A 25,965-nucleotide genomic window follows, 5' to 3' on the forward strand; every position below is an offset into this window, starting at 1 on the left:
TGAGGGGGCTGGTCGATGTGGAGTGACGTCACGCGCGTTACGGATAGACATTCCTGGGAGATTAAAGTAGATATACTGTATTCCGTTGCGAGGACGATGGGAATCATCAATTCCAATACAAAACCTAACCGATCCAACTCCCTGCCATCGATTTACACCGATCGATCCACCCCACGCGCCCCTAACCCACCCCCCTCCTCGCCCCCCCCACCGCACCCAACCACTCCCTCGCGATGACGTCACCCCTCTTACATAAGCGCCGACCGCATAGAGGCTCCCCCTTAGCAAGATGGCAACGGGGGCGCGAGGCGTGACGTCAGACGGCGAGAGTATGACGACACCGACGCCGCCGCCGCCGCCGCTTGTGCTGCTGCTGCTGCCGCCGCCGGTGGCGACGTCGACGACGACGATGACTGCGCGAGACGAGGAGGGCCCGGGCTGCGAGATGGCGGAGGGCGGCGCTGCGGACCTCGCGACGCAGAAGGGCGACATCGGCGCCCTGCTCAAGACTCCGCTCAAGAAAGGCGACACATGGTGGGCTGGGGAGAGTGAGAGGGGAGGGGGCTGTTGGCGGTGGTTTGTCGCGAGGTCGGCGGGCCGTGGCGGGCTGGGGCGAGCGCTGGTGGCGTTGCGTTCACCCCCCGCCGCCGCCGCCCGTGGGCCCGGCTGTGACAAGGAGTCGAGGCGGAGTTACCCGGCGGAGGCCCCGGTGACTCGACTCGGTGTTGTCGGCCTCGGGCCTTACGCCGAACCTCCTTGCTCATCCGTCCTCCGCTAGCCACCGCCGCCAACCCCCGCATGGCCGGGGTTCGATTCGCCATGGAAATGACGAATTGTTTAATAATTGGGGTGTGATTTTTCTTCTTCCAGTTCTTTTAACGGTTGCGGTGTTTAAACCGTGGGCTTATTCACGCGCACGTGAGGCGGTTTGTTGGTGGGGAGGGGGAGAGATCTTCATCCAGCAGTGGATTGACCGCGGCCTCCTCCTCCTCCTGATGATGAAGATGAAGTGACGAAGCTGTGGATTTTGCCCGTGTCGTGCCACTAGCCGGGAGTGTTGAGGCCTCCAGCCGGCGGCTGTCTTGACGAGGCTGGCGGAGGGGAAGGGCTGGGGGGGGAGGTTCACCCATCCGCCTTGTTCCAAGAGTGCTTGAGATGTTTTAAGATTTTACAAAAAAATAGATAGGAACAAAAACGAGTTTTGAGAAAGGTGTTATTGATCGCATGATACTTTTTATGTTATATGTTCTACCCGGTATATAGGGGTTGGGGTTACCGGGAAACGTGTAAAAGTGGCACGCGTAAAGCTCTAAAGAATGTAGACCTTGAAAGCGCGAGTTTTATAGTATTTTATATATATAGATAGGCGTACCACTGCCTTTGACCATGGAAAGGCTCCGCCCAGTCTCAAGACTTATTGTCAAGGGGTCCTGCCACGTTTGTGACATTTGGCCATGAATTGCGTTAATGAGTGGCGTTTCGCTTCCCCGTACCCGAGTACCCGGGGAGAATCGACGACGCATACAACGACAGAGGATGTGTGGTGGTTGGATAGTGATCAAAGCTCCGCACAGATGGATTTAAATAATCCTGTCTTAAGTCTTGTATTGCCATATCCTCCTGGCCCCGTGGCAGCCAAAGCCTAGGGAGGGACGCCTTATTTGGCTGCGTTGTACCGGTGTTTAACGTCTACGTACAGTGAGTGACTAACTTTGGTGACAGTTTATTGTTGCCTCGTGGCATTATTTTTTTAATCTACCATCCACGGTGTTGCTGCCTTTTTCATGTCACTTGTAGTTTATAAAAAAAAAGCTTTTTTTAAATCTATAATACTTGAGTCACTTCCGTCTTTAGATACGTGTTCAAATCGCGACCCTATATTATACTGTTTAAGGTTTACGCATTCGGAATGCATTGAACGTGACAATCAACTTGTGACAACATTCCATCCAATCGCAGACCGCTCTAATCAACAGGCTATTGCGAAAATACTGAAATGAGTCACGAACACGAGTGAGCTGTTTAAAAGAGAAGCCTTTTGGAAACTTTAAGTGACCAAATGTACAATTTGCTCATGGGGCCCTTTTTAAATTCTCGTACTGTATACTGTACTTGGTGGAAAGTTGGTGATTGTATACATATTGAATAATGGGATTGATAAGGTTTATGTAGTAGCGTTTGCAGGGCGTTGGATACATAGGGTTTATTTTTGACAAATGTGTGGGCCCTTGGGTTACAATTTTATGCTGCTTTTGGCACCGGGAGATGACCGTGATACCATCCAGTACACTATCCGCCTCGCCACCCTGCGTCAAAAATAAACACTTCACTGCATTTAAAGGACAACAGTTTTAAACAATTCGGATGTGTGAAACAATACCGTCGTGGTGTGTTGAAATGAGGGTTGATCACAAAGTACATACTCTTGCACTTGTGAAATATTTAACATTCTGGGTCATTTTCTAAAAGGATTGCTTCTTTTAGCCCACGAAGGCCAGTTTAAGGTACATACATAATGCCTGTCTTAACTTGTTCAAGTACCTTGTTGGGAACTCTAAGCTGATTTTTATATTTCATTGTGCTTCCTTGTCCTCCCATTGTGACTTATCAGAACTTGTGCTCTCATAGCTTTAAACCAATACTGTAGTTTAGTTATGAAATTCTGTAATGTGGTAGCTCTAGGGCTGCCTTCATTCTTTTCCTGGTGATGGAAGGCACACAACTGTTAAGCAGCTGGACCCATAAATAGGAAGTCCACTTTTTTTCGTAAAGAGCAAAGTGTCAGAGATTTTGCTCTATCTTGCCATATTATGTAACCTTAAGCCTACATTTACCAAAGGTCCATTCAGTTTGAATCAGTATCTTTATTGATCGTTCAGAGATCCCATGCGATATGAAGTGCTTTTTCACATGTCCAGTCAGAAAGCTATAAAATTTAATTAGCGTTTTATGGGCACTAGTAGTATAGGTTTGATCACTTACTCCTAGTAGTTACAAGTTAAATCACCTAAGCCCTTTTGGCAAGTCATTGCTGGATGAAGGCCTTTAAATCACGGAAGTTGTTTGACCATACGTCACCAGCGTGTGGTCCGCACGGGTTAGTGAAACAAGCACCCTGGACTGATTGATGTATCACCTGAATTATAATAGACTTGCCCCTTTCCATTCAACATACGATTTTGTTTCAAATAGTAAAAATATATTGGGTCTTATTAGCCATGTAACAATGAATTAGTCTATTAATATAATTTCTTACACTGAAGAGATCGTGCATTTATTTGCAGGTCATATATATGTAGGTACCTTATGCCCCACAATGGCAAAAAGTTATTTATTTGCCATTTCAAGTGTGACCTTGAATCCTGACAATTTAATTGCTAGAAGAGCTTGTGTGCTTTATTAGGCTTGACTTTTGTGATATCTGCTGAAGGAATTGATTTTCCCGTTTTTAGGTACCTGGTTGACTGCCATTGGTTCAAACAGTGGAAGAAGCATGTGGGATTTGACAGCTGGGAAGTCTACTCTGCAGCTGACCAGAGCACCTATCCAGGCCCCATCGACAACTCTGGTCTCTTCAAAGGTAGTGCATAGTTCTACATGCCCGAGCAAGCCACGGTACAAACGTGCATATTGATCGATTAATAAGGTGTTGAATCCAGCTTGCAACTGTAATTATATAATATTTCAAACTCATTTCTATTCGAAGTATGAAACGGCGCATGTGCTGCTTTGTCATGCTTTTTTTTCTTCCCAATGCGTGTGCTCAGTTGGCCCAGACGAGAACTTGGAGGGGCTTAAGGATAATTTGATCGATGAGCTGGATTACATTCTGGTGCCCACAGAGGCTTGGAGGAAGTTAGTGGAATGGTATGGCTATACAGCTGACCAAGAGCCCGTCGAAAGGAAGGTATTAGCAGCTCCCCAATTCATTCCACACACAAAGCCATAAATTACCATTCTGAATGAGTTGAATAGTTACATTGCATTGAACTTTTTAAAGTGCTACTGGCATGATGTCTTTAAATTACCATAAATTTCTGCGAGACAAAATTGTAATTAATAATGAATCATTAAATAGTTTCTGAAATATTAAGTGTTTAAGTTACCGATTTGAATATTTATGAATTGTTTACTCACTTACTTGACATTATTTGACATTCTTATATAAGTTTTAACCACTGCATCATCTAAGTGCAGTGTTTTATCAAGCTCCATTCCTCATAACTCTTTATCAATCTCTCCCCTTCAAACGCACAATTAGGTGCCACACGGTGGCAATCTCGGAAAGCTGCACTACGAAGATTATTTTGAGTAAACTGATCCAGTGGATAATGTTATAATATGTTGTGAATTGTGTGTCTTATCCCCTTGGCAGGTAATAGAATATGGTATGTTTGTCAAGCACTGCAAGGTAGAGGTGTACCTCACTGAGCTTAGGCTTTGTGACAACAGCAACCTGGATACGGTGGTGAACTGGCAGTTCAGCAAGGCGGATACCATTGGTAAGCGTATATGGAGATATTTTGGTGTTCTAAAAGAACATTTGAGTTTTTTTTGTGATTCAAAAAGCCAGTTTGTCACTGTTTTTAAAGTGAAGCCTCATATAATGTATGCCGTCTTACCCGCCCCTACCGGATATCTGTGGAAGTAGCTTTATAACTCATCGGATTCTTCCAGTATAAACACATATTCTGATACTGTTTTGGAGGGCCTAGTTGTCAACCTTTAACTTCTCACTGCTGGGCAAGGCAGGGCTAGTTAGGAATGTGTGCTAGTGTTTGATTAATCTGTGGAAAAATGAACCTAATTTGATGCTTGCTTAACAGTCATTTGCCTGTGGCTATTTTTGTGTTTGTGCGCAGACACCATAGAGAAGGAAATGAGGAAGTTGTTTCATATCCCTGAAGAGAAAGAGACACGATTGTGGAACAAATATATGACCAACACGTACGAGCCCCTCAACAAACCCGAAAAGACCCTCCAGGATGTGGGACTCTTCCAGGGGCAGGTACAGAAGCAGCGTGTCGTTTTTGGTGTCTATGTTTTTCAGAAATATCATTGTTGGAAAGCATGGATTTTAAACCCTCTATCATTGTCAGAAGCAGTGACTAAAATGGTACGCAACACTAGGTTATAATCTGACGACCCGAGTTTGACTTCTGCCAATGGCTAACATGAGTTATGATTAACATCAGAATTGGCCCTATTCACCTTCCCACTCTCCCCTCTTCACCAACCTTCATGGTCCAACATGATGAATTATGGTCATGTTCCCCAAGGCCTTTATCTAGCAGTTGATTTAACAAAGGGCTGTTGATTACTATTCTTATGCATATTATATGGCAATTCAATTCTTCGTATTGATGGGACGTAATGTTTCCCTAGGGACAGGTCTGCATGGTTTTGAAACTCATTTTATACGACACTATCACCCTGTTTGCAGGTTTTGGTAATAGAACAGAAAAATGAAGATGGAACTTGGCCAAGACAATCGCCTACTACCAAGTATGTTAAGAATAATTTAACATTGGGTTTAGGTCTTATTATTGGTTTGTTTCCCACCCCACCCGGGCAAGAAAGCAACGATAACCTGCTTGTTTTGTATTTTGTTATTAATATAGGAGTCCACAGGAATGCTGCCGTTAGGGTTCCTGTTGCAGGGTAACTGGGCCACACTGCACTGTACTGCTGCATGAAGGAGCTTGTGCTGGTTTCTGTCACTTGTAAATGTTTGTTTATAAGGTCATATTGGGGTTTTGTGGTATTCTAATTAATATCATGCAACTTTTTGTAATTCGTTGATGATTGCAAGCGTTTTAAATATCCATAAAACAGGTGGCTAAAGAGCTGTTTCTGTCAGATGACCTCTGACTGCACCGGAGACAAAAAACCCAGCCTGTTGACACAATGTGGTGCAATTTGTATTTGTTCATAATTCCATCATATTTTTTGGTGATTTGAAGTTCAAGTCTTAATGGTATTGTTGAAATGGATTGTAAGTGAATACCTTTTTTGTCATATTTGCTTTGATGCTGTTTAAAATTATGTTGTGGCTCTCAGTCAACCAAAACGTGTGATTCATTAAGGTAGTGATCTTGGCAGAATTCAAATCCGCTTATGATGTAATCGGTTTAGCACTGACATTGGCTAACCTCTCTGCCGAATAAGACTCGGCACTCCTGTTCTCAACAAGCTATCGGGCCACCTGTGGCTGCTTCGTCTTTCTTTCTGAGTGTATCTTTGCTTTGCTGTCTTGCTTTCAGTTCACCTTGGTTTTGTGTTTTCCTGCCCATTTTGCTCCCCCTCCTTTCCATAGATCAGATAGTGCCGACGCAACTGAGAACGACACCCCGTCGCCAAAGCCCTCCTCTTCTCCCTCTGTGCCCACCCCCTCTATCCCACCTCCTCCTCCCCAGACTACCTCGGCTCTCACGGCCAGATTCTCGTCAGCCCGAGTGTCAGTAAACCCTGCCGTGCGCGTCAGTTGACCCTGCCAAATAAAACGCATGCAGTACCCGCCGGACTGGCATCTGTTATTTTTAGCAGAACGCATGATTCATTATTAGACTGCTTTTGTTTTTGGACAGGGAATCTTGTTTTGCGGAGTTAAAATTAAAATCAAGTTTCAACACCCCAAATTTAGGACACCTAAGCTTTTTTTATTCTGTTCAACTTTTTACTATATTTACTCACTTTATTGCTGAATAATTCATGCTGAATTCTATTTCTTCATCTGATATATACAGTCTGCCCATTAATAAATTCATGTTTTTGTTTTTTTTGTTCTGTACCATATGGCAGCATGCAACTAACTTTTTTTTCTTCTTAATGTACCCTTTGGGAAAAATTCAGGCTTTGAATTTACAAACCGTTTTGCCATCCAATTGTATAACCTTTAACATTCTACTAACCTCCAGCTTCCCCCTCCTGCATGAAACATGTTCTGCATTAATGTATTCGTGAAGTTATACTGTCTAGAGCAGATGTGTGTTTGTGCACCCTTACGGCCCGTGGGTTGTTCGGAGCCCGCATTGTGCTTTTGAGTGGCTCGCGTGTGCAACGGGTACGCGTACGTTTGTTGAACAACTCGGCGGGCTGTTTGCCGTGAACACGCGACCACGTCCACGTATGTTTGTGAAATATTACGTCATTCCCTTGCTAATGTGATGTCACGTTCTCGAAGTTCTCTCTGTCAATGTGACCCTCCTCGGCCCGCGGGGGGAGTTATGAGATTCTAAACCTGGCTTGTGTCCAAAAAAATGGCACACTTCTGGTTTCGCGTAAACCAGGCTTTCCTTTGTGTTTAGAAAATTTTTCAAGGCCATGCCCATAGCAGTGCAACATCATTTGTGTGCCATTGTCCATTGCAATGGATTAAATGCCAAATACTAATTGGTGTACACACACTGGATGTTTTAAAGATTTTTAGTTAAATCAGAAACTTTGAAAATCGGCTTTGGAAAATTAAATGTATTATCATGCGAAAACCATTTTTAGGGTTGCTCCAAAACGTTGTCACAGCATTGGCATCAAACCAATGTGCTCGAGTGATATCATTGACATGGACGACATGGGTGTGTGTCCATGTAAAAGTGAGTACGTAAATGCATCAGTTAGGGTATCGGGAGTGGTTGCCCAGTGGTGGTTAGTAGAACGTTATGAATGCGCAAAATGAATTTCATACCCAGTGATCTCAGTTGGTACTGGGCCTCACCTAGGGTGATTCGGCTTTTAATGACCAGTAGTCAACACTAAGTCAGCATTGTGGAGACAGATGTGGGCTGGTGTGGTGCTGCACTATTTCATGCGTCTTGCCTGCCTTAATGGCTGTTGGTATTTTGGGTGCGAGTGTTCACATTGCCTATCCGCAGTTGCTAGTTTATTCTGACTACATTGCATTGGCCCAAAATCTGTAACATATACATATGACGAGCTGCCAAGTTATTAGACAGTCAGTTTCCAAAACAGCTTTGTTTTAACATCCAGTGGAAACTGGTTCTGTATGAAGTATATCTATGTATGCCTATTACCTGGCAAGCTCTACTTTTATTCTTAATAGTTAAATACAATTCTTTACGTGCATCCTGCCAAGCAGAGTATTGTATTGAGAAAACCCTTTGGTAAACCTATTTATAGGGACCTACAAAAGCTTCAAATCAATATTAAAAGTGAAGTCACCTCTACACTTTTCACCATATTCATTGTTCTAGTTTTTCCATCAGCATATGGTCAGCTCTTTTATTATTACTATATTCTAGGGCCAGATATAGTTGGCTGAAAAAAAAAATCCTTTTTGATTTCCTGAAATATAAACATATCTTTCATAATAATCCAAGTCACTTGAACTTGGTGCCCTGTAACTTTTGTGGCTGAGCAAACTTGAGCAGAGTTTTGTGTTGGTATTATCTTTCAAGGTTATTGCGTGTTTAAAATAGATGGAATATTTTCCCCATCTTGGCACAGGGCTAGTTTATTGATGTTTGGCATGGCTGCTTTGCCATTTGCAGCTCGAGCAGCAGTAGTAGCAACAACTACAACTCGAGCTACAACTCGTACAGCGGGCGCGGTGGAACAAGCACGCCGGGTCTTTGTGGCCTCAGCAACCTGGGGAATACTTGCTTCATGAATTCTGCTTTGCAAGTAAGTGAAAGCGCACACATTCACAAGGGAGGTCGTGATATAAACATAGGTGGAACGCAAAAACGTTTATATGGAAGTGGATCTAGAGGATAGGCCTGAATTTTCTTGACTCTAAAAAAAAAAAATGTGCTCATCAGTTATTTTTTTAATTAATGCACTTTATTAAATAACATGTATCTATTAAACCTATGATTGATAACCAATGGAACTACTGCTTTTAATAAGATTTTTTTTTTTAGCTCTGAATCATTGAACCAATGTCTTTTGCTAAAAAAATAAGCCTCTGACCAAATTTATTGTAATGCATGTTAAATCCCTGATTGTACTTGGGACAGGCAACTACCCAGGCCCGCATGGGCCAGTGTGGTGAAATAGAGTAACAATGATACCCATGATCTGTATGGCATGGGAAAAGCCTTCATCCAGCAGTGGATTGACAATGGCCTGTACATGTACAATAAAACAACTATATTGGCACCCTTATTACAGCCAAAACTTAAGAATATAACATTTGTAGAAAGTTGCAGCTATTATATATATCTTTTATATATCTGTTTGCAGTGCTTGAGCAACACGCCACCTCTCACCACCTACTTCCTGGAGGATGCATATCTGAAGGAGCTCAACCGTGACAACCCGCTGGGCATGCGTGGTGAGATCGCCTGTGCCTACGCCGATCTTATCAAGCAGATGTGGTCTGGGAGCTACTCGTCCACCGTGCCACGCTCCTTCAAGGTCGGTCTGCCTTAATTGCGATTCAAGAGAGGCTTGTGCTGCGGTTACTCTCTTGGGAGGTGCCACTCTTTTTCTTTCAGATGAAGTCCAAAAAAGCAAGTTGTCTACATGAGATGCTTGTCATGTCAGTGCATTGGTTCCTCACTTGTAAATGATCTCTTGCTTGCAATGCAACATATGTATGTAAGAAACAATTATGATTTGTATGCAATTAGGTCATTTAAATAAAATAAAATACATGTTTCTTAAGTTGAATCATGGTTTGATATGCCCAGTAGGGATGCGTAGCTAGGCTCTGTTCTTGGCTGTCCACGTGTTTGAATCCTAATTGAGAAAATAATCTTAGATTTCTATTTGAGGCCTGCTGTGTCATTGTGCTTCATTATATTTCCTGATTGACATTGTATTTGAACGAACACATGTGCCATCGGTGGCATCGCTGAGTGCTATTTTGAGGCTTGCTTGCCTGTGATTTAAAAGTATTTTTTGTCATTCATCAATATTAAAATGTTGGACAACCTTGGGCACACAATCATGGGGCAGTGCCACGGTGGCGACGTTAACTACCTTGCCTGGTATACGGGATGTTGTGGGTTCGATCCTGATGCCTATTTATGTGGAGTTTGCATGTTCTCTCTGTGGTCGCGTGAATTTTTCTCTGGATCCCTCCAGTTTTTCTCTCCACATTTAGAATCAACATAAATTTAGAGTATTATTCATTTCCACATTTTAAGCCACTTTGTTGAGCTATCATTTGTGGTGAGGTTGCTTCTGAAAAAGAGCTACATAGCTCCAAAGTGCTCGCGAACAGCACTTGTCCCAACAGTCTAAGGCTATACGGGGGGGGGTCTTTGTCTTTATGTGTGTGTGATGCAGACGCAGGTAGGCCGCTTTGCTCCACAGTTCTCCGGGTACCAGCAGCAGGACTCGCAGGAGCTGCTGGCCTTCCTCTTGGATGGCCTTCACGAAGATCTCAACCGCATCCGCAAAAAGCCCTATGTGGAGCTCAAGGATGCAGAGGGCCGAGATGACAAGGTAGGTGTGGCCCCCACCCGGTTACATGCCACATGTGGGTTTCTAGGTTTTGTCCGTTTACTCGGCTGGTAAATAAATAATCACGATTCACATCTTATTTAATTAATCTGTCCCATAGTAACTTCCAAAAGAATGCTATATTTATATAATGGATAGCATACCCTCGTGATTCTCAGCATATTATTCTGGGTCTGTTTCGGGGCTATACAAATAACTTGGCTGCTTTTAAAGTTACAGGTGTGATGGAAGTGCCTAGATGTGATAAAATAAACGAATGAGGTATTAAGATCAGCCATGGTCTATCCACTGCTGCAGCAAAGGGTCTCCCCCAAGCTTTCACCATCTCGGTCTCGAAGTGAAACAATCCATCTAGCTCGTGCTAGATAACATAATTGCATCACTCCATCCATGCAATGGATGCGTTCTCTGGTATATTTCCTCATTTGCTTACACTCGATCGTAAGTCTCAAACGCCGACTCATCTCTTTTAGCAATAGAAATCAACATGCCATGTTTAAAGCTTTTTCAGTTTTTTATAGCAGCCTTTTTTAAAGCTTTGTATAATGAGAAGGGTAATTGGTTATATTTCAGATATCCTTTACGAGATTGGATGGTGATTTAGATGAATACTGAGGGCAGAACCACCGAAAGCCACGCATAGGTGAAAAGGTTTATAGCAACATGCATAACACTTCTGGTATGTGCATCTTTATGTAAATACCAGTAGAATTATAAACAAGGTATTTAGTGCAATTTACCTTCATGAGTGAATATGACAAAATGGTGTATGTTATTCTTTGGTTCTTTTGGTAAAGTCAAGTAGAATGAGAATAAAATAATAAATTGATAAAATAAAATAACACACAATAATATTCTCACGACGTTTCGGCCACAACACAAGCGGCCTTCATCAGATGAAGGGACGAGACTGTCTGGAGGACAGGACAGCGCTGTCCTCCAGACAGTCTCATCCCTTCACCTGATGAAGGCCGCTTGTGTTGTGGCCGAAACGTCGTGAGAATATTATTGTGCTATTTTATCAATTTATTACTTTATTCTCATTCTACGTGACTTTACCGAAAGAACCAAAGAATATGAATCCTTGCAGTCACGAAAGCTTCCTTGCAGTCACGAAAGCTTTAAATGGTGTATGTTATTATGAATTTGTGATCAACTGTATCCTTCCTGGCATATTTTATACGATGGGAATGGTGGTGCATGCCTTTAATCCTCCAGTACCTTTTGTGTGTTTTTAGTAAATAATCCAATACTTAATTTTACGAGTTAAAGATGCTTAATGTGCCAGCATCTTTAAATTGCGAACAAAGTTAATTGTATGACGACCTTATTTAAGAATAGTTTTACATAATCAGTTTGATTAATTTTGTACGGAAAATGGTATCGCTGAACATTTTCTACCTCCCGTGATAACCACATTCTGCCTATGGACTGCAAGGTTTGATGGCTCATACAAACTTCTAAAACTTAGAAAGTAGGTTTGTGCACCCATCTATCTAGGCCCTTTTCGTGTTATCTACTTGTATGCACGAGTTTCTCCAGGTGCTCCAGCTTCTTTCTGTGAAAAAAGACTTAAAAGCAAGTGGCCAAATATTCCAGTTGAGTAACTGGAAGAATGTTTTAGTTATTGAGGAGTTTGTGGATGAATATATGCCAATTATACAATTACATGTGACTTTTCATCCTCTTAATGTATAATTATTCAAACTAAAATCACGAGACGATGACGTCCGGTGTAATACTTCTGTGAATTTAACCATTAAAATGTCACTTGCAGGTTGTGGCGCAAGAGGCATGGGACAATCACCGTAAGCGGAACGACTCCATCATCGTAGACATCTTCCACGGCCTCTTTAAGTCGACACTCATTTGCCCCGATTGCGCCAAGGTCTCTGTGACCTTCGACCCCTTCTGCTACCTCACCCTGCCGTTGCCCATCAAGACGGAGCGGGCTGTGGAGGTCACACTCGTTTGGCAAGACCCCAAGTCCAAGCCTACCATGGTAAGCTCGCCTGATGGGGGAAGCATTTTTGTGGCCCATGTGACGTGTTCTCACACCTGCATAAACAGTCCTCATCCACAGCTGGATGAGGGCCACTTCATACTTGGTGTCTTGAGGGGGTTGATCTTATTTCACTGTGCGGGTTCGTGAAGGCAGGGAACATAGACATGAAAATAAAGTACAACAATATATTGTTGCACTGCACACCACTTAGCCCCGCAAGCTCTGACAACATGTTAGTGCATGGTGGTCATTCATCTATGCAATATCAAAGCTCAACCTTGTTCCACTTTCAAGATTGGAGATGGCCACTTGCCAGCTGATTTTGTCAGTGGCATGTAATCTTCATAAGACCCACGAGATGGCTCCTACTAGGAGTACTTGTTATCTACCGTCTGATGTTTGTGTAATGGATTTGTATCTATTGTTGTGCAGTACAGAGTGGTGGTGCCCAAGATGGGCTCTGTCTCCGACCTTTGTGCTGCATTGGGCCTGCTCGCTGATGTCCCAAAGGAAAACGTGAGACCCTGAGAACAGCTGTATGCATAATGGCGTGACTGTATTGTACGTGAACTTTGTAACTCTGTAATCGTAACATCTGAGCTAATAAGACAGCTCTGCTCGGCATAACAATTGAATGATTGTGAAAAGTGAGGCGGTGTGCTGTCATGAATAATAAATATTCTTCAAGGGTTTGAAACTTGAAGGCAGCATAGTTTGAGACCTTCCTCTGATAATTATTGCAGTGCTAGTCAGCTGTTGAAGGTTAATTTGCTTGTCATTTCATGGGACCTCCTTTGCCAGTACCAAATTATGAGCATAAGTTTTCCCCTTTTTTCTGGCAACAAAGACAGGTGTTAAGATGTTAAAACACCAAACATAAACCTTTTACAAGGAATCATGTCTGCATTAACCACGTTACTTGTCAGAATGCAAACAAAAAACATACTCTGGTAATATATGCATTGTCTTTGAAACTGATTGGTCCGCACCAGAGACAGCTTTCTTTTGAGCCTTGTCTCAAACGGTGTTAGACCAGAGGACGCCAAAAGGCGTCCTCTGGTCTAACACCAATCGGTTTCAAAGACAATGCATCATATTATCGGAGTTTTTTGTTTGCATTTTGACCACAAGTACTGTGGTTAATGCAGACATGATTCCTTGTAAAAGGTTTTAGTTTGGTGTTTTAACATCCTAACACCTGCTTTTGTTGCGAGAAAAAGGGGGAAAACCTATTCCCATGCTTGTCATTTGTTAATATCATAATGCAATATACTTTTTTATGGAATCTGTTTTCCATGCTGTGTTTCTGAGCATTAATTACTGTGTTTACGGTCTCGTTTCAGATGGTAGTAACAGACGTGTACAATCATCGTTTCCACAAAATCTTCACTATGAACGAGCCTCTAAATGGCATCAATGATCGAGACGACATCTTTGTGTGAGTTTTTCAAATGTACTTTTACCCAAGGACCCAGTACCACCTTTGAGTAGTGTTTCAGTTTTTTTTGTAAAATGTAGAAGAATTGAAATAATATACCCAAATAACTGAACTATTATTTTAGTAACAGCAGCTTGTGATCTAATTATTTTTAATGCTTGTATGAAAAATATAATACTTCGTTTTTTAAAATATCCGTATTAAAGTAGCTGTTCGCTTTGTTACTTCCGCACCCCCCCTCCAAGTGAAATTATAATCAGTTTTGTTCTCTCAACCTAAATCCACATTGGCATGACATTTTTAATAAATCGCACTTGGTTCTCACATGTACACTAATATGCATGTACCATAAGTGAGAGAATATGCACTAGTACAAGCCTGCTATCTACAAATCTTAATAATACGGGAAACCTATACCCCAAATTTTAACACGTTTCTAAATCTATGTAGAAGACATTGACTTCACCATCAGTTAATATGTTGGTAGCGGCAGTTACGTAGAATTATGATGTTTTAGAATAGAGCTTTGAAAATGTAGTGTTAATTTTATGCTGGATGTAATTACTAGCGAAACGTCGTACTCAAACTGTAAATGTTGTGGATTCACTCTTCAACACACCGGTGGGCTAAAGTAGTGAACTATTTGTCTTTTGTCAACGTGACACTTTTTTGCTGATTGGCTGTGTCGGGTGGTGGAGGGTTACGACACATTTATAAATAACGCGATCTAACCCAAAAACGTTTATTGTGATACATTTGATGCACACAAACATTTCTATAATCTAATGTCTTTTTCTCAAATAGCCTGCAAAGTCACGAAGATCTGTTTTGAGAAATCTTGCAATGAGATGTTTGACCAGTTTATTTAATGAGCATTTAGGAGGAAACTGTAGTACCTGGAGAGAACCTCTCATACAAGCGGGTAAACGGACATTCAAAAATCCATTGCTGTACTGCTACTTCACTGCCCTTAATTACATCACCTGATATTCCCATGCATTTTGCAATGCAAGTACTGTACAGGCTCAATCCTACTTACTTGTGAAGATCTGATCAGGCATACTCAAGGGTATTTTGTTTTAGGAAAAATAATGTGCAAGTAAATGTGCGTTTTTTTTATTGCAAATTGCCATCACCTGTGTAGGTAATTATTGATTATTTCAGTTGCAGATTAACTGAGCTTGTGAAAATGATAATATATCCATAACATTTTATGTGCATACTGATTATTACATGCCCCTTGTCGCGCATTGAGGTTCCATAAATGGGTGCCCACATGACCATAAACATGTCGGCAAAGTAAGCGAATTGCTACAAATAGCAATAAACACAGATAATAAATTATAGGCAAACAATTACACATTTTATAGCCTTAATACAAGTTTTGCATTATCTGTTTTTGTTTTATCTAGGCCAGCCCCATCTCCCCCCACCCCACATAATCAAAAGTTGACTGAAATTGGTCTACTGGGTTAGGCTACGCATTGATCCATTCCTTCCCTCAAGCATTCGGTCCCTGCACTAACTTGGCTGGCATCTTGAAGGAGTTGAAGTCTATTAATTTAGAATATAAGTGGCTGTGAAATCCACACGCTCAGAGCGGTTGCTTGTGTTGAGCTTTCTATTTGTGTGTTCTCAGATTCGAGGTGGCGGACGAGGACACAGCCCCCGACCACGTGCACGTGGCCGTGTACATGCGAGAGCGCAAGACGTCACGCAGCGGCTACAGTTCGAGCTGCGCCAGCACGTCGCTCTTCGGGCTGCCGCTACTCGTGTCTGTGCCGCGCAGCACCACCACCCTGGAGGGGCTCTATGAGCACCTCACTCAATGCATGGAGTGAGTGGCGTGCAACACTTGGAGGGGGGGGTGAGGTCTGGGTGAGGTGGTGGAGAAAGCCAAACTTGGTCAAAAAGATGTTTTTTTCAGGCAGGTCCTTCATTTAGGTTGGTTTGGCCAATGCCCCGTCAGCAAATGTGGGCAAATAAAGATTCAAATGACAAATTACAGGGGTGATTTGTAGACACAAATTACCAATTGACCCGGTGTAGTAGTTTGCGTGCTGCCACCATAATTCCTAGCGATTCCCATGGCTAAAATCGATAGCGAGTGATATCTCGAACGGGTTCTGAGCCCCACCTGCGCCAACTCAAATTAATCCAGCGTGGTGAAGTATGGCCAAACAACCTGCATGACCACTGATTATGGGGCAGCTTTCATCCACCAGTGGGTTGACAAAACGGCTGTAAATTATTTTACCAACTACTATGAGTTGTGTAATTTAGACATCCGTTCAGTGCAATTAAATATTTACGTTGCGTGTAATTTAGATGCTGCCATCACCGAGTCATGGACCACCTCATCATATTAAACTGTGGGAGATTTTCATATAAGTGAATGCAACAATGTTTGTATTTTGCCATGTACGGTTTCTGTTAATTAGCATAGACAGTCCCTTTTTTAACCTACAGCTGTTTGAGGTGCCCCCCCCATTCCGTAGAGGTTGTGGGGGTTATTTGACCATACTTTCACGATAATCAGTATGGGTTCATGAACACAAACTCATATTTTGATCTCCCAAAGCTGTAATTGTAGAAACTGGTTTACTGTACATCTGTGAAAGAGCTAGCTCATTGCGTTCCTCCAGTAAATATTCTGAATTACGGGCAGCTCCTTGGATTTGAACCCAGGATCTCGGTGCTCTGGCCTCTGAACCACCTGGCTATAACCAACATTGACTTATCTTTTAAATTTACCTTCCAGTGGAAATGGTACTGGAAGCTTTCTGACCAATGTCTCTGAAATGCTGTCAATGGGATTTTCCAAGTTCCCGTTTTCTTTTGCTTGCAGGCGCCACATTAGAAAACCAGATGACGAGGAGGAAGATCATGGACATCAGGAGCAGAATGGCACACACTACCCCCACAACTACAAATGCAATGGTGAGCTTTGACTTTTTTTAATCTTCCATAGGATGGCATGTTTTGGTGATGTGCAAAAAAACATTGAAATCTAAGCATGCAGGAACTATTAAGATCGCTTGACATTTCTTTATTTTTGAAAATGTTATTACAATTGTGCCATCTGCATCATATAATGAAATTAACATACATCCCTTCAGAACTCTTGCAGAATGATGCATCGCCTCATATTAGATGGCAGCCCACCAAAGATATCGCAGAACTGCTTTTGAGGTGTCTGCATGTGACTTTATCCAAAATGGCCATGCTACCCTTTTCTACAAGCCCTACCACAGATATTCGTTGCATGGCAGTCAAATGAAAATTATTTAATTATCACATAGAATCTTACTAAATTAACTGAACCCCGACACGGCCATCTCCATCTCAACATTTCTGGAAATAATTCAACTTTGTTTTAAAAAATTAGTTTTTTTTTTTTGTCTGCCGGCAGGCTCGGAACACATGGAGGATGACACGTCCAATCAGGACGTTCCTTCAAGTACAGTCACGGGAGACCCGGAGCAGGAGCTTGCTTCCGAGTCGGAGAGTGATGCGGACCAGCAGATAGTACCATCCAGACCCAAGGATAGCACAAGGGCGGTGCCAACGTACACAGCAGTAAGCACGGTCGACGGAGACTCTGACACGGAGGCGTCTCCCGAGCGGGGGGAGAGGGGAGACGGCGAGGGCTGTGCTGATGAGCCGCAGCTGGGCGGAAAAGGGCAGCGATGCGGACACAAGCGACGGCCCCTCTTCAGCATCCACCCCGTCAACTCCTATGGCAACACAGAGAACCATGCCATCACAGACGACGGCAAGCCCATCAAGTTCCAAGGTGCCAGTGAGGACATACATTTTCAGATGGATGGCATCGTCGGGTCTATGACCAAATCCACCCACACACAGATTCATTTAAATAACACATGCACAAATACAAACATGCTGATAAAATTTTACGTGCACACACGCCTATGACCAAATGACCCAGAGTCTATCCAATATAACCATATGTCCTGAAAATAACCTGGATTTGGACTGGATAGTGCTTTACTCGGTCACCACCATGCACAGATGGGTCGTTATCGGCTACGGGGCTACACGGTGGACAGCAGAGGACAATACAGCTAAATCGATTGTACATCTATGTTCCCTGCCTTCAAAAATTGGAACTGACCAGCATGGGAAGGATGGCTGTTATAACCCCGACGACCTGCATGGTGTGGGGTGGTCCTTATTTATAAATGGTTTGACAAAGGGCTGTGTGTATATATATACATGGAATAATCAGTGGTCATGCTTTATGGTCTTGTATGCAGTACTTGATATTAAGCATACCGTGTGTGTATAATTTCCTTTGCTTAGATTCCAATGCACTAATAATCGGCTTTTTAAATGATGGTAAGAACTGTTCTATCATTCCAGGCACCTGGCGTCAATTGATACTTATTTGGCCCTATTTGTCCAACAGGCTAGAAACTGTTTTATTTATTAACTCGTTCCACCTTCACATTTACATAGGTGTATTGCATTCAGATATAGTTGGGTGTGGTGATGCATTGCAGATGCATGTTGAATGGTAAGCGCCGAAGTAAGATCATGGGGCAATGCAAGCGTGATCGTTTGATCCGTTGTTTTTGTAGGCATATCACATTTATCAATGCAAAAGTAACTAATAATTATATTTTTATAACGTACGTCTCTTTACCTGGGGACGCCTTGAGAGTTTCATGATTCTCATTCAAGAGGATCTTGCCAAGTTTTTACAGCAGGGATAATATTCTGATGTCTAATCCTAATGTCTTAAAAAAAAATTGCATATAGGTTGTGGGTTTTTTTAGACACTGGGGGGGAAACCCATGCGCACACGCACATCCGAGTGGGGAATCTAACCCAGGGACTTCTTGCTGGGAGGCACAAGTGCTACCATTGCACCACCCTCCCGCCCTTGTCTAATTGTTTTGTCTTATCTTGCATTGCAGCGAGAACCTATCTGGCTTTAGAATGGGATTCTGAGACGAGAGCACGATTTTACAACAACAATGTGGATAAGGTAATATTTATTGCATGTTAAACTATCCCCTTGCCTTCAAGGTGACTAAATTTTGCAGCTCCGAAGGCATTTTCTATTCCGCATAAATATATAATCCATTACACAGTTGATTCATGCCGTCAGTGTTTTTATGATGCATAGCTCTTCTGTACAGAATCTTGAAATGCAGTGTGTACGTGTAGTTTCTTTCATAGCGTGCATAGTAGTCGACCGTGCTAATCGGAGTCAGTGAAACTTATATGCTGTACATATCCGAATTGTACTCTAATGTAATATTTGGCGTGTGGTGTGCGAGCAGGAATTTGAAAAACATGACAGCATGCTAGCACAGCCGTTGAAGAAGAAGAACCCAGTGAAGCTTAAGGAATGCATCGAGCTGTTCACGACCAAGGAGGAACTGGCAGCCACGGATCCATGGTAACTATCCCACGAGCAAACCAGTACACATTCCAAGTATCAAGTAAACCAGATTTAAGATGCATTACTTCCTCTGAGAGCCAGTTGGTATTTATTATCGGCTTGCAAAAGACCATGTCTTATTACGTAGGGAGTTTATCGAAATATACGTACGTGTATTTTATTCTGCAATGTCCCCCACCGTCTGTTAGCCACAATGGACAGAAGATATTACTTTATTGAGTGACATTTGCCTGAGGGATTGCAGGCTTTCTGCTCATATTTAATAATTTCGAATTTAAGCAATGACCTGTAAACCTAATGGCTGCCTCTTGACTGATATCATAGGGTATAACTTTATCAATTGATAGGCAAATGGCACTCTTTTCTAATTCCCTACATAAATCATCGGTGTGACATAGGTTTTTTTATTTTATTTGTGCAATCTGCTCTGGTCATGAGTGATTGCCATTCGGTGAACCAGCCATGCTTGTCAATTTTATAAATTATTTTGTATTCCAAGGATTGAAACAGGGAATGTAAGTTGGGTTTGTCTCCATCCAATTGGAAATGGCAATATTAAAGGGTTTTTTTGTGGGCTTTTATGCCTTCTGAACCCTTCTAACTGATTTTATTGGTTTGCTTGAGTAATATTGCATTGTTAAAGTGCTTTTTTAAAAATAAATTAATCTTCTGCTCTCAATTTGTATATTTTTTTTGCTGCTGTGCTTGTACTGTCATTACTTCAGGACCTCGTTATGAACAAAATATAAAGGGGCTTATTTTGTTTTAGTAGTCTACATGAAACATTCAATGATATGAACTTGGCGATTGAGCATATAAGTACACTGGCATGATGAATAAACATTGTCACACTGCTATTGATGATACTAATTTTATAAATAATACACAACAGGTAAAGCCACAATTAATTCCCTACAATGGAGTTTGGATTGACCTAGATATTTCATCCACGTTTTTTTTCTCTCCAAGCAATACTAATGTCACTTATTTTCCAGAAAAGCCAAGCTGCTGAACATATTTTTCAGGAAGTTTCTGGGACGTTTGATCAACCGGGACAACATTCATAGGTCCCACCTAGTTGTAAATGTTGTCATGGTCACTTGATATGGCCGCTTATAAGAGTACAGAAGTACTCTTTAGGGGCAGAGGTCTTTAGGGGTATTGGTGGTGTATTTGCCCAGGTACTGTCCCAACTGCAAGAAGCACAAGCAAGCTACCAAGAAGTTTGACCTGTGGGCATTGCCGAAAGTTCTGGTGGTGCACCTGAAGCGCTTCTCGTACAACAAGTACTGGAGGGACAAGTTGGATACCCTTGTGGACTTCCCTATCCGGTGAGGACCCCCACCGTGTTTAGCTGCCTGTATTCGTTGTCATTCTCGCACGTGCATTTTGAAATGTGCATTGGATAGTAGGCATGTAATGATTCATCCTACGACAATTGGATAAATTGTGTTCTTAGATTCAAGAATGAGCTCATGTCATGGCCCAAGTGAATTGGCCATGCTGAAAGAAAGGGATCCAGCTGAAACTTATTTTGTCGATTAAATAAAGTCTGCATATACTATGAGACCTCCTTTGCCAGTAGCAAGATATAGTAATAGGTTTTTACCCTTTTATCCAGATAAAAGGGTACAAACCTATTACTATAAAGTCTGCATATATTTGAATGTTTTGTATTGATTATAAATTCACAATGTTTTGCATCACCAAATGTGTGTTTTTTTTCTAAAACTTCAACTTTTACTCTTGATGCATGCCTGTTGAGTTTAGTACTAGTTAAGAGTCATGCATATTGGCATTAAAATAGATGCTTATGCTTAATTGCTTTTAATCTTGTGTGGTAAGATTTTATTTTTCAATCCATATACTTTTTTATGTTAATGGCAGGTATGCAGCTGCTTGGGATTTTACCTGCACTGCAATGGAAAACAATTTAATTGCGTTGGAAACCACTGATATCTTAATCATCTTGGAATGAAATTTTTGATATTGTATTACTATTTAAGATCTCGGATGTATTTTTAAGTGCTTGGCCATGATTTGGTCAGGTGACTTGGATCTCAATGCAGAGCTGGTACCACCTGATATCCTAGGTTCCGATGCAGGCAACTGCTCTTGATTAAATGGAATTCTCAAGAAAATGTATATAATGGCCTCAGCCCAGTCACCATTTAACACAAAATATAACTGATCTTAACATTGACTTTTTTTGCTAAATTTTATCTGGGTGATTAATTTTTCTGCTATGCAAGAATCTCGTAGGAGTGGGAAAGTTCACCCTGTGCCGTGTAAAGTATAAAAAAATACCATTTTAAGTCCTGTAAAAAGACAATGTGGACATTATCTAGGTTGAACATGGTTTGAACTGCTTTGAGATTTTCAAATGGGTAAATGCTCTTGCCATAATGCCAATAGCTCCGTTGCAATAAAATAGGAGGGGGGGAAATATAAAATATGTTTATGTTAATGATACTTAAGGGTATTATGCTAATTCCGTTATTGTCATGCATGCAGAGACCTAGACATGTCGGAGTTTGTGATCGGAACACAGGATGTTCCGTGCACCTATGACCTCATCGCGGTGTCCAATCACTATGGAGGAATGGGTGGAGGCCACTGTAAGTATACACAAACTAGATATAAAAACACTTTGCAGGTTACTGAAATCTCAACTAAATGTACTTTGTAATTGATTGCTTGTGTTCATCTCAATCTTGTAGCTTTCCAAATTGGCATTGTGCAATATCGATTTGGTAGCATCTCATCTTTTTATTTAACATTCACCACTTGGCAAAAGGGAGTTGGACATTTTTGTGTAATGGCACAATGTATGGTACAGGGACTGATATTTAAAATCTGTGTGAATGTCATGGTCTTCCTTGGCAGATACTGCTTATGCGAAAAACAAGGGGGAGAACTCCTGGTACTACTTTGATGACAGCAGTGTTTCCTCCTCGGCTGAAGATCAGATTGTGGTGAGAATTTGTAGGCGTTTTTCTTGAAAACCTTCATTGAAACTTGTTTTGCATGTAGAAATCACTCCAATAATTAAACACAATACAAGCTCGTGAAGTGCATTCAATTTTCTTGTTTCAGTTGTATGTATTGTCTATATGCATCATGTACTTTTTTGCATTCCTGTATCTTTTTAAATTGCGTGCATGTTTATTGTGCTCTACTAAAACTATAATCCTGTTTTGAAAATTGTATTTACCAATATTTAGCACGAGACCTAAAGGCAATCGACGACCAAAATGGTGGATCTCTGTGATTATTCCTTATGTTTCTAAATAAAATTTGCCTGGAATCGCAGTGCATAAAATTGTCTTTGCATTGGCAGTCGAAGGCTGCGTACGTGCTCTTCTACCAGCGGAGGGACAACCTCAAGCGTGCTCTGGAGGTCTCGGCATCCTTGGGCGTCCCCGAGGAAAACCACGATTCGCAGGACAACAGACACGTTACCAGCGGAGAGGAGGATGCCATGGACAACATGGACAACATGGACACAAACTAGGCCCAGCTGTGTGCACAACCAACGGGTTCCCTCACAGGACGCATTGGCATGTTCGTATCGAGCGTGGAAGTGTGATGTGTGCCTGCCTAAGGTGCATCCAGGTAGCGGTCAACCACCAACCTCTCTGTCTCCTACCAACTTTATAACCCCTTTTAAAGGTTGTGCCTTTTAACATCGTTTTAAAAAGAAAACACCCGTCTCACTCGTACATCCCAAAAATGTCCTACTGCTAAATTCCCTTTTGAGCAAGTGGCTGACATGCCCAGCCTCGCGCAGCCAGCCAGCCGCCCCCCACGCCCCTGCCAGAGCATGCACGTTCACGCATGGTCTCACGCATGGTCTCACGCATGGTCTCACGCATGGTCTCACGCATGGTCTCACGCATGGTCTCACGCATGGTCTCACGCATGGTCTCACGCATGGTCTCACGCATGGTCTCACGCATGGTCTCACGCATGGTCTCACGCATGGTCTCACGCATGGTCTCACGCATGGTCTCACGCATGGTCTCACGCATGGTCTCACGCATGGTCTCACGCATGGTCTCACGCATGGTCTCACACGCAGGGATGATGGTGCCCGTTCTTTGATCAGTTTTCCAGGCATAGCACACACTAGCTTCGCTTCATTTTGCCATGGGGATAGTGGTTTGTCCTTTTTCATTATTATTTTTACCACTTGCGCTGTTTCCAAATTGCAGCCTTGAGTAAATCTGGGGTGGCCTAATTGTTTAATAGTGTTAGGTAAGCCACTTCCTCATACTTGCACAGAATTAACTTGTTTTGTGTGATTTAGTGGATCTATCAGTGATGCATAACTGAAACAGTGCATATTGATTCACTGGCGTGATAATAAAGCATTAGTTTTGCATAATATTGTTACTTTTTGGTGGCCTATCATAAGGGCTCGAATGGAGTGGACGGTAGGCATAAAGGCACTTGGCCTGTGATCCTATAGATATTGAGTTCTGATTTTATAACTTCTTCCAAATTTTCAGTTGAGAGACACCACCTAGAGGTGTTGTTTCCATGAGTCGATAAATGATTGCGTTTCATGAAGAGGCCATATTCTTGCAACTTTTAGATACACAAATCAAAGAGGAGTTATTGTGGCTGCTATTTAACGGTGCTCCTACAACAAGGCCCTGTTCATCCCGAGTGACTTGTGGAGCCTTGTAATGAAACTCCACCCAGGTGTCTGTTTCATAATTGTGACGTTGCCACGTCATATTTTTATCGTGGCTATAAAATAGTACTGCATTTAATCTGATCATTAAGTTTATTTGGAAAATGTAAATTCAGAAGTGCGGTTTTTAACAGGCAAAGGATGATACATAGGTTTTTAAAAAGTACTGTTTATAAAATTAAATGGTGAAGATTTCAGGAAACTCGTGCGTGTGGCCAGATGTCCTTCAAGTAATATCAGATTGTCGTGATGAATATCAAACTAATAGCACCAGCCGTTTTTCTTGTTTGAGTAACAATAAATATATGCTAGCGTGAAGAAATTGTATATGCTGTATATTGGAGTTTTCATGTAAACTGTTGTACATTAATGGCATGGGGTTTTTAGCGCAGTTGTGTAAATACAGTAACTTTATAACCAGGAGAGTGCACATTGACAATGGGCAGTACTGACACTGAACTCGATTTTGTGTCATCTTAATACTTCATTACGGTTGGTACAGGTAGTCAGGAATTTTAGAGAAATGTCTAAATAAACACGCTTGATTTCACACCACTGTACCAGCCAGAATGAGGCTTCGTTTGTGTGAACAGCCCATGCATCGTGCTCACAGCATGTTAGTGTGTGGATAAAAGTTTGAATTGCACTGTACTGGTGTGTTTTTAATGTTTGGGTGACAAGTTGGTTTTTTTCTTTCCCCCTTTCCTAAAAATGCAACCCGAGAATCCACACGAGCGCTCACTTGGCGCACTCGCGTGACCTCGTGTGTGTGTGTGTGTAACCCATGTGTGCGCGCCAGGGGGCTGCCGTGCTGGGGTTGTTGACTTTTCCTGGGTTGGGCGAGGAGGTGAGGGGCATGATTTCTGTGGGCACACATCGATTCACGCGGTAAATCCGCGTTTGTTCTGTAAACTTGAGACAAAAAATGCAGTGGATTCTATATGGTTGGTTTTCAAACGATAGCTGTGATTTACGTGACATTTTACAAAGCTACAAATCCGACAAGATGAGAACACGAATATTAAATGTTAGTGCGTCCTATTCCACTGTAGTTGTTCAAGTTTACAGGATATTTTGACGATTTATGGAGTGTTGAATAAAAATTACCTGCAGGAGAAGTTTTTTAATGAAAATACTGTAATCAAGGTGGGAAATTATCCCTTCAACGGACGCTATAGGAAACTTCACCCAGTAATATTCGGCAACCTTTAGTCTGGCGCTAGCAATACATTTCTAGCAGCAAAATTTGACGCGAGCACTGCAGACGCTTGAATTTAAGTTCGTCTGCCACAGTAAGTGTGGAGGATGTGGGGTGCTGGGAGTGGGTGCAGTGCACTGTGTGGAACGGATGCCAAATCTGCATGGATAAGTGCTGGTGTTGCCTGCCTGCACAAAAATAAGCCTTTCAGTGGGCATTGATTGTCACTGACGATTGCTTTTATGTTCTTTTTAAATAAATTTGAGATGAAACACTGATTCTTTGTCACGATCATTAACAACATGGTGTTAAATTGTAAGTGCGTTGGTCGTACACACGAGCACAGCAGGTCTAAACTAAGATTGCTGTCTTAACATTCAAATTGGGGCATTTTATTTTTCACCAATAACTGAATGATGAAGTTTGCAGGCTTCTTAAGAGACTGCGTTGATTTTAATCATGTGCACGTTTGTGGTCTACATCTGTGTTAATTTTTAATGCAGTGTGTTTACATAACAAATGGTATGTTCAGGTCTAACCCAAAAGTTAGTCATGTAATTGTACTGTGCTTATTGTGCCAATATGGACACGACTAATTGGGTTTTCTATGCTGCTTACATTTGCTTTTAACTTTGCATTGGCATAATGACTAAAATAGGGTTAATATTTGACGATAAAATATTTGCATTACAGTAATTACACATCTGCAATAGTGTTTCAATGTCTACTTTCATATACGTATTGCGTTCAGCAGACATGCCTCTTG

General features: G+C 42.0%; 1 protein-coding gene across 3 annotated transcripts; it reads left to right on the plus strand.

The window, feature by feature from the left end:
• The first annotated feature begins 268 nt into the window (after positions 1–268).
• LOC116942385 (ubiquitin carboxyl-terminal hydrolase 15-like) lies at positions 269–25,477 on the plus strand. Of its 3 annotated transcripts, XM_032954226.2 has the most exons (22): positions 269–534; positions 3,453–3,580; positions 3,768–3,907; positions 4,376–4,502; positions 4,863–5,008; positions 5,444–5,505; positions 6,317–6,457; positions 8,508–8,640; positions 9,202–9,375; positions 10,252–10,410; positions 12,206–12,430; positions 12,866–12,949; positions 13,777–13,871; positions 15,511–15,708; positions 16,720–16,811; positions 17,284–17,667; positions 18,812–18,882; positions 19,181–19,299; positions 20,484–20,633; positions 21,817–21,920; positions 22,189–22,277; positions 22,643–25,477. In XM_032954226.2, the coding sequence occupies exons 1-22, from the start codon at positions 290–292 to the stop codon at positions 22,814–22,816; spliced, it is 3,240 nt and encodes a 1,079-aa protein (XP_032810117.2). In that variant the 5' UTR covers positions 269–289; the 3' UTR covers positions 22,817–25,477. The 3 variants fall into 3 exon arrangements, with proteins under 3 accessions (XP_032810117.2, XP_032810119.2, XP_032810118.2); XM_032954227.2 differs by lacking the exon at positions 6,317–6,457 and having other exon boundaries at positions 270–534; XM_032954228.2 differs by lacking the exons at positions 20,484–20,633; positions 21,817–21,920; positions 22,189–22,277; positions 22,643–25,477 and adding an exon at positions 20,028–20,474.
• Positions 25,478–25,965: the final 488 nt, after the last annotated feature.

Source organism: Petromyzon marinus, chromosome 14, assembly GCF_048934315.1.
Source record: "Petromyzon marinus isolate PM22_M1 ecotype Great Lakes invasive population chromosome 14, UKy_Petmar_22M1.pri1.0, whole genome shotgun sequence".
NCBI classification, from domain to species: Eukaryota; Metazoa; Chordata; class Hyperoartia; order Petromyzontiformes; family Petromyzontidae; genus Petromyzon; species Petromyzon marinus.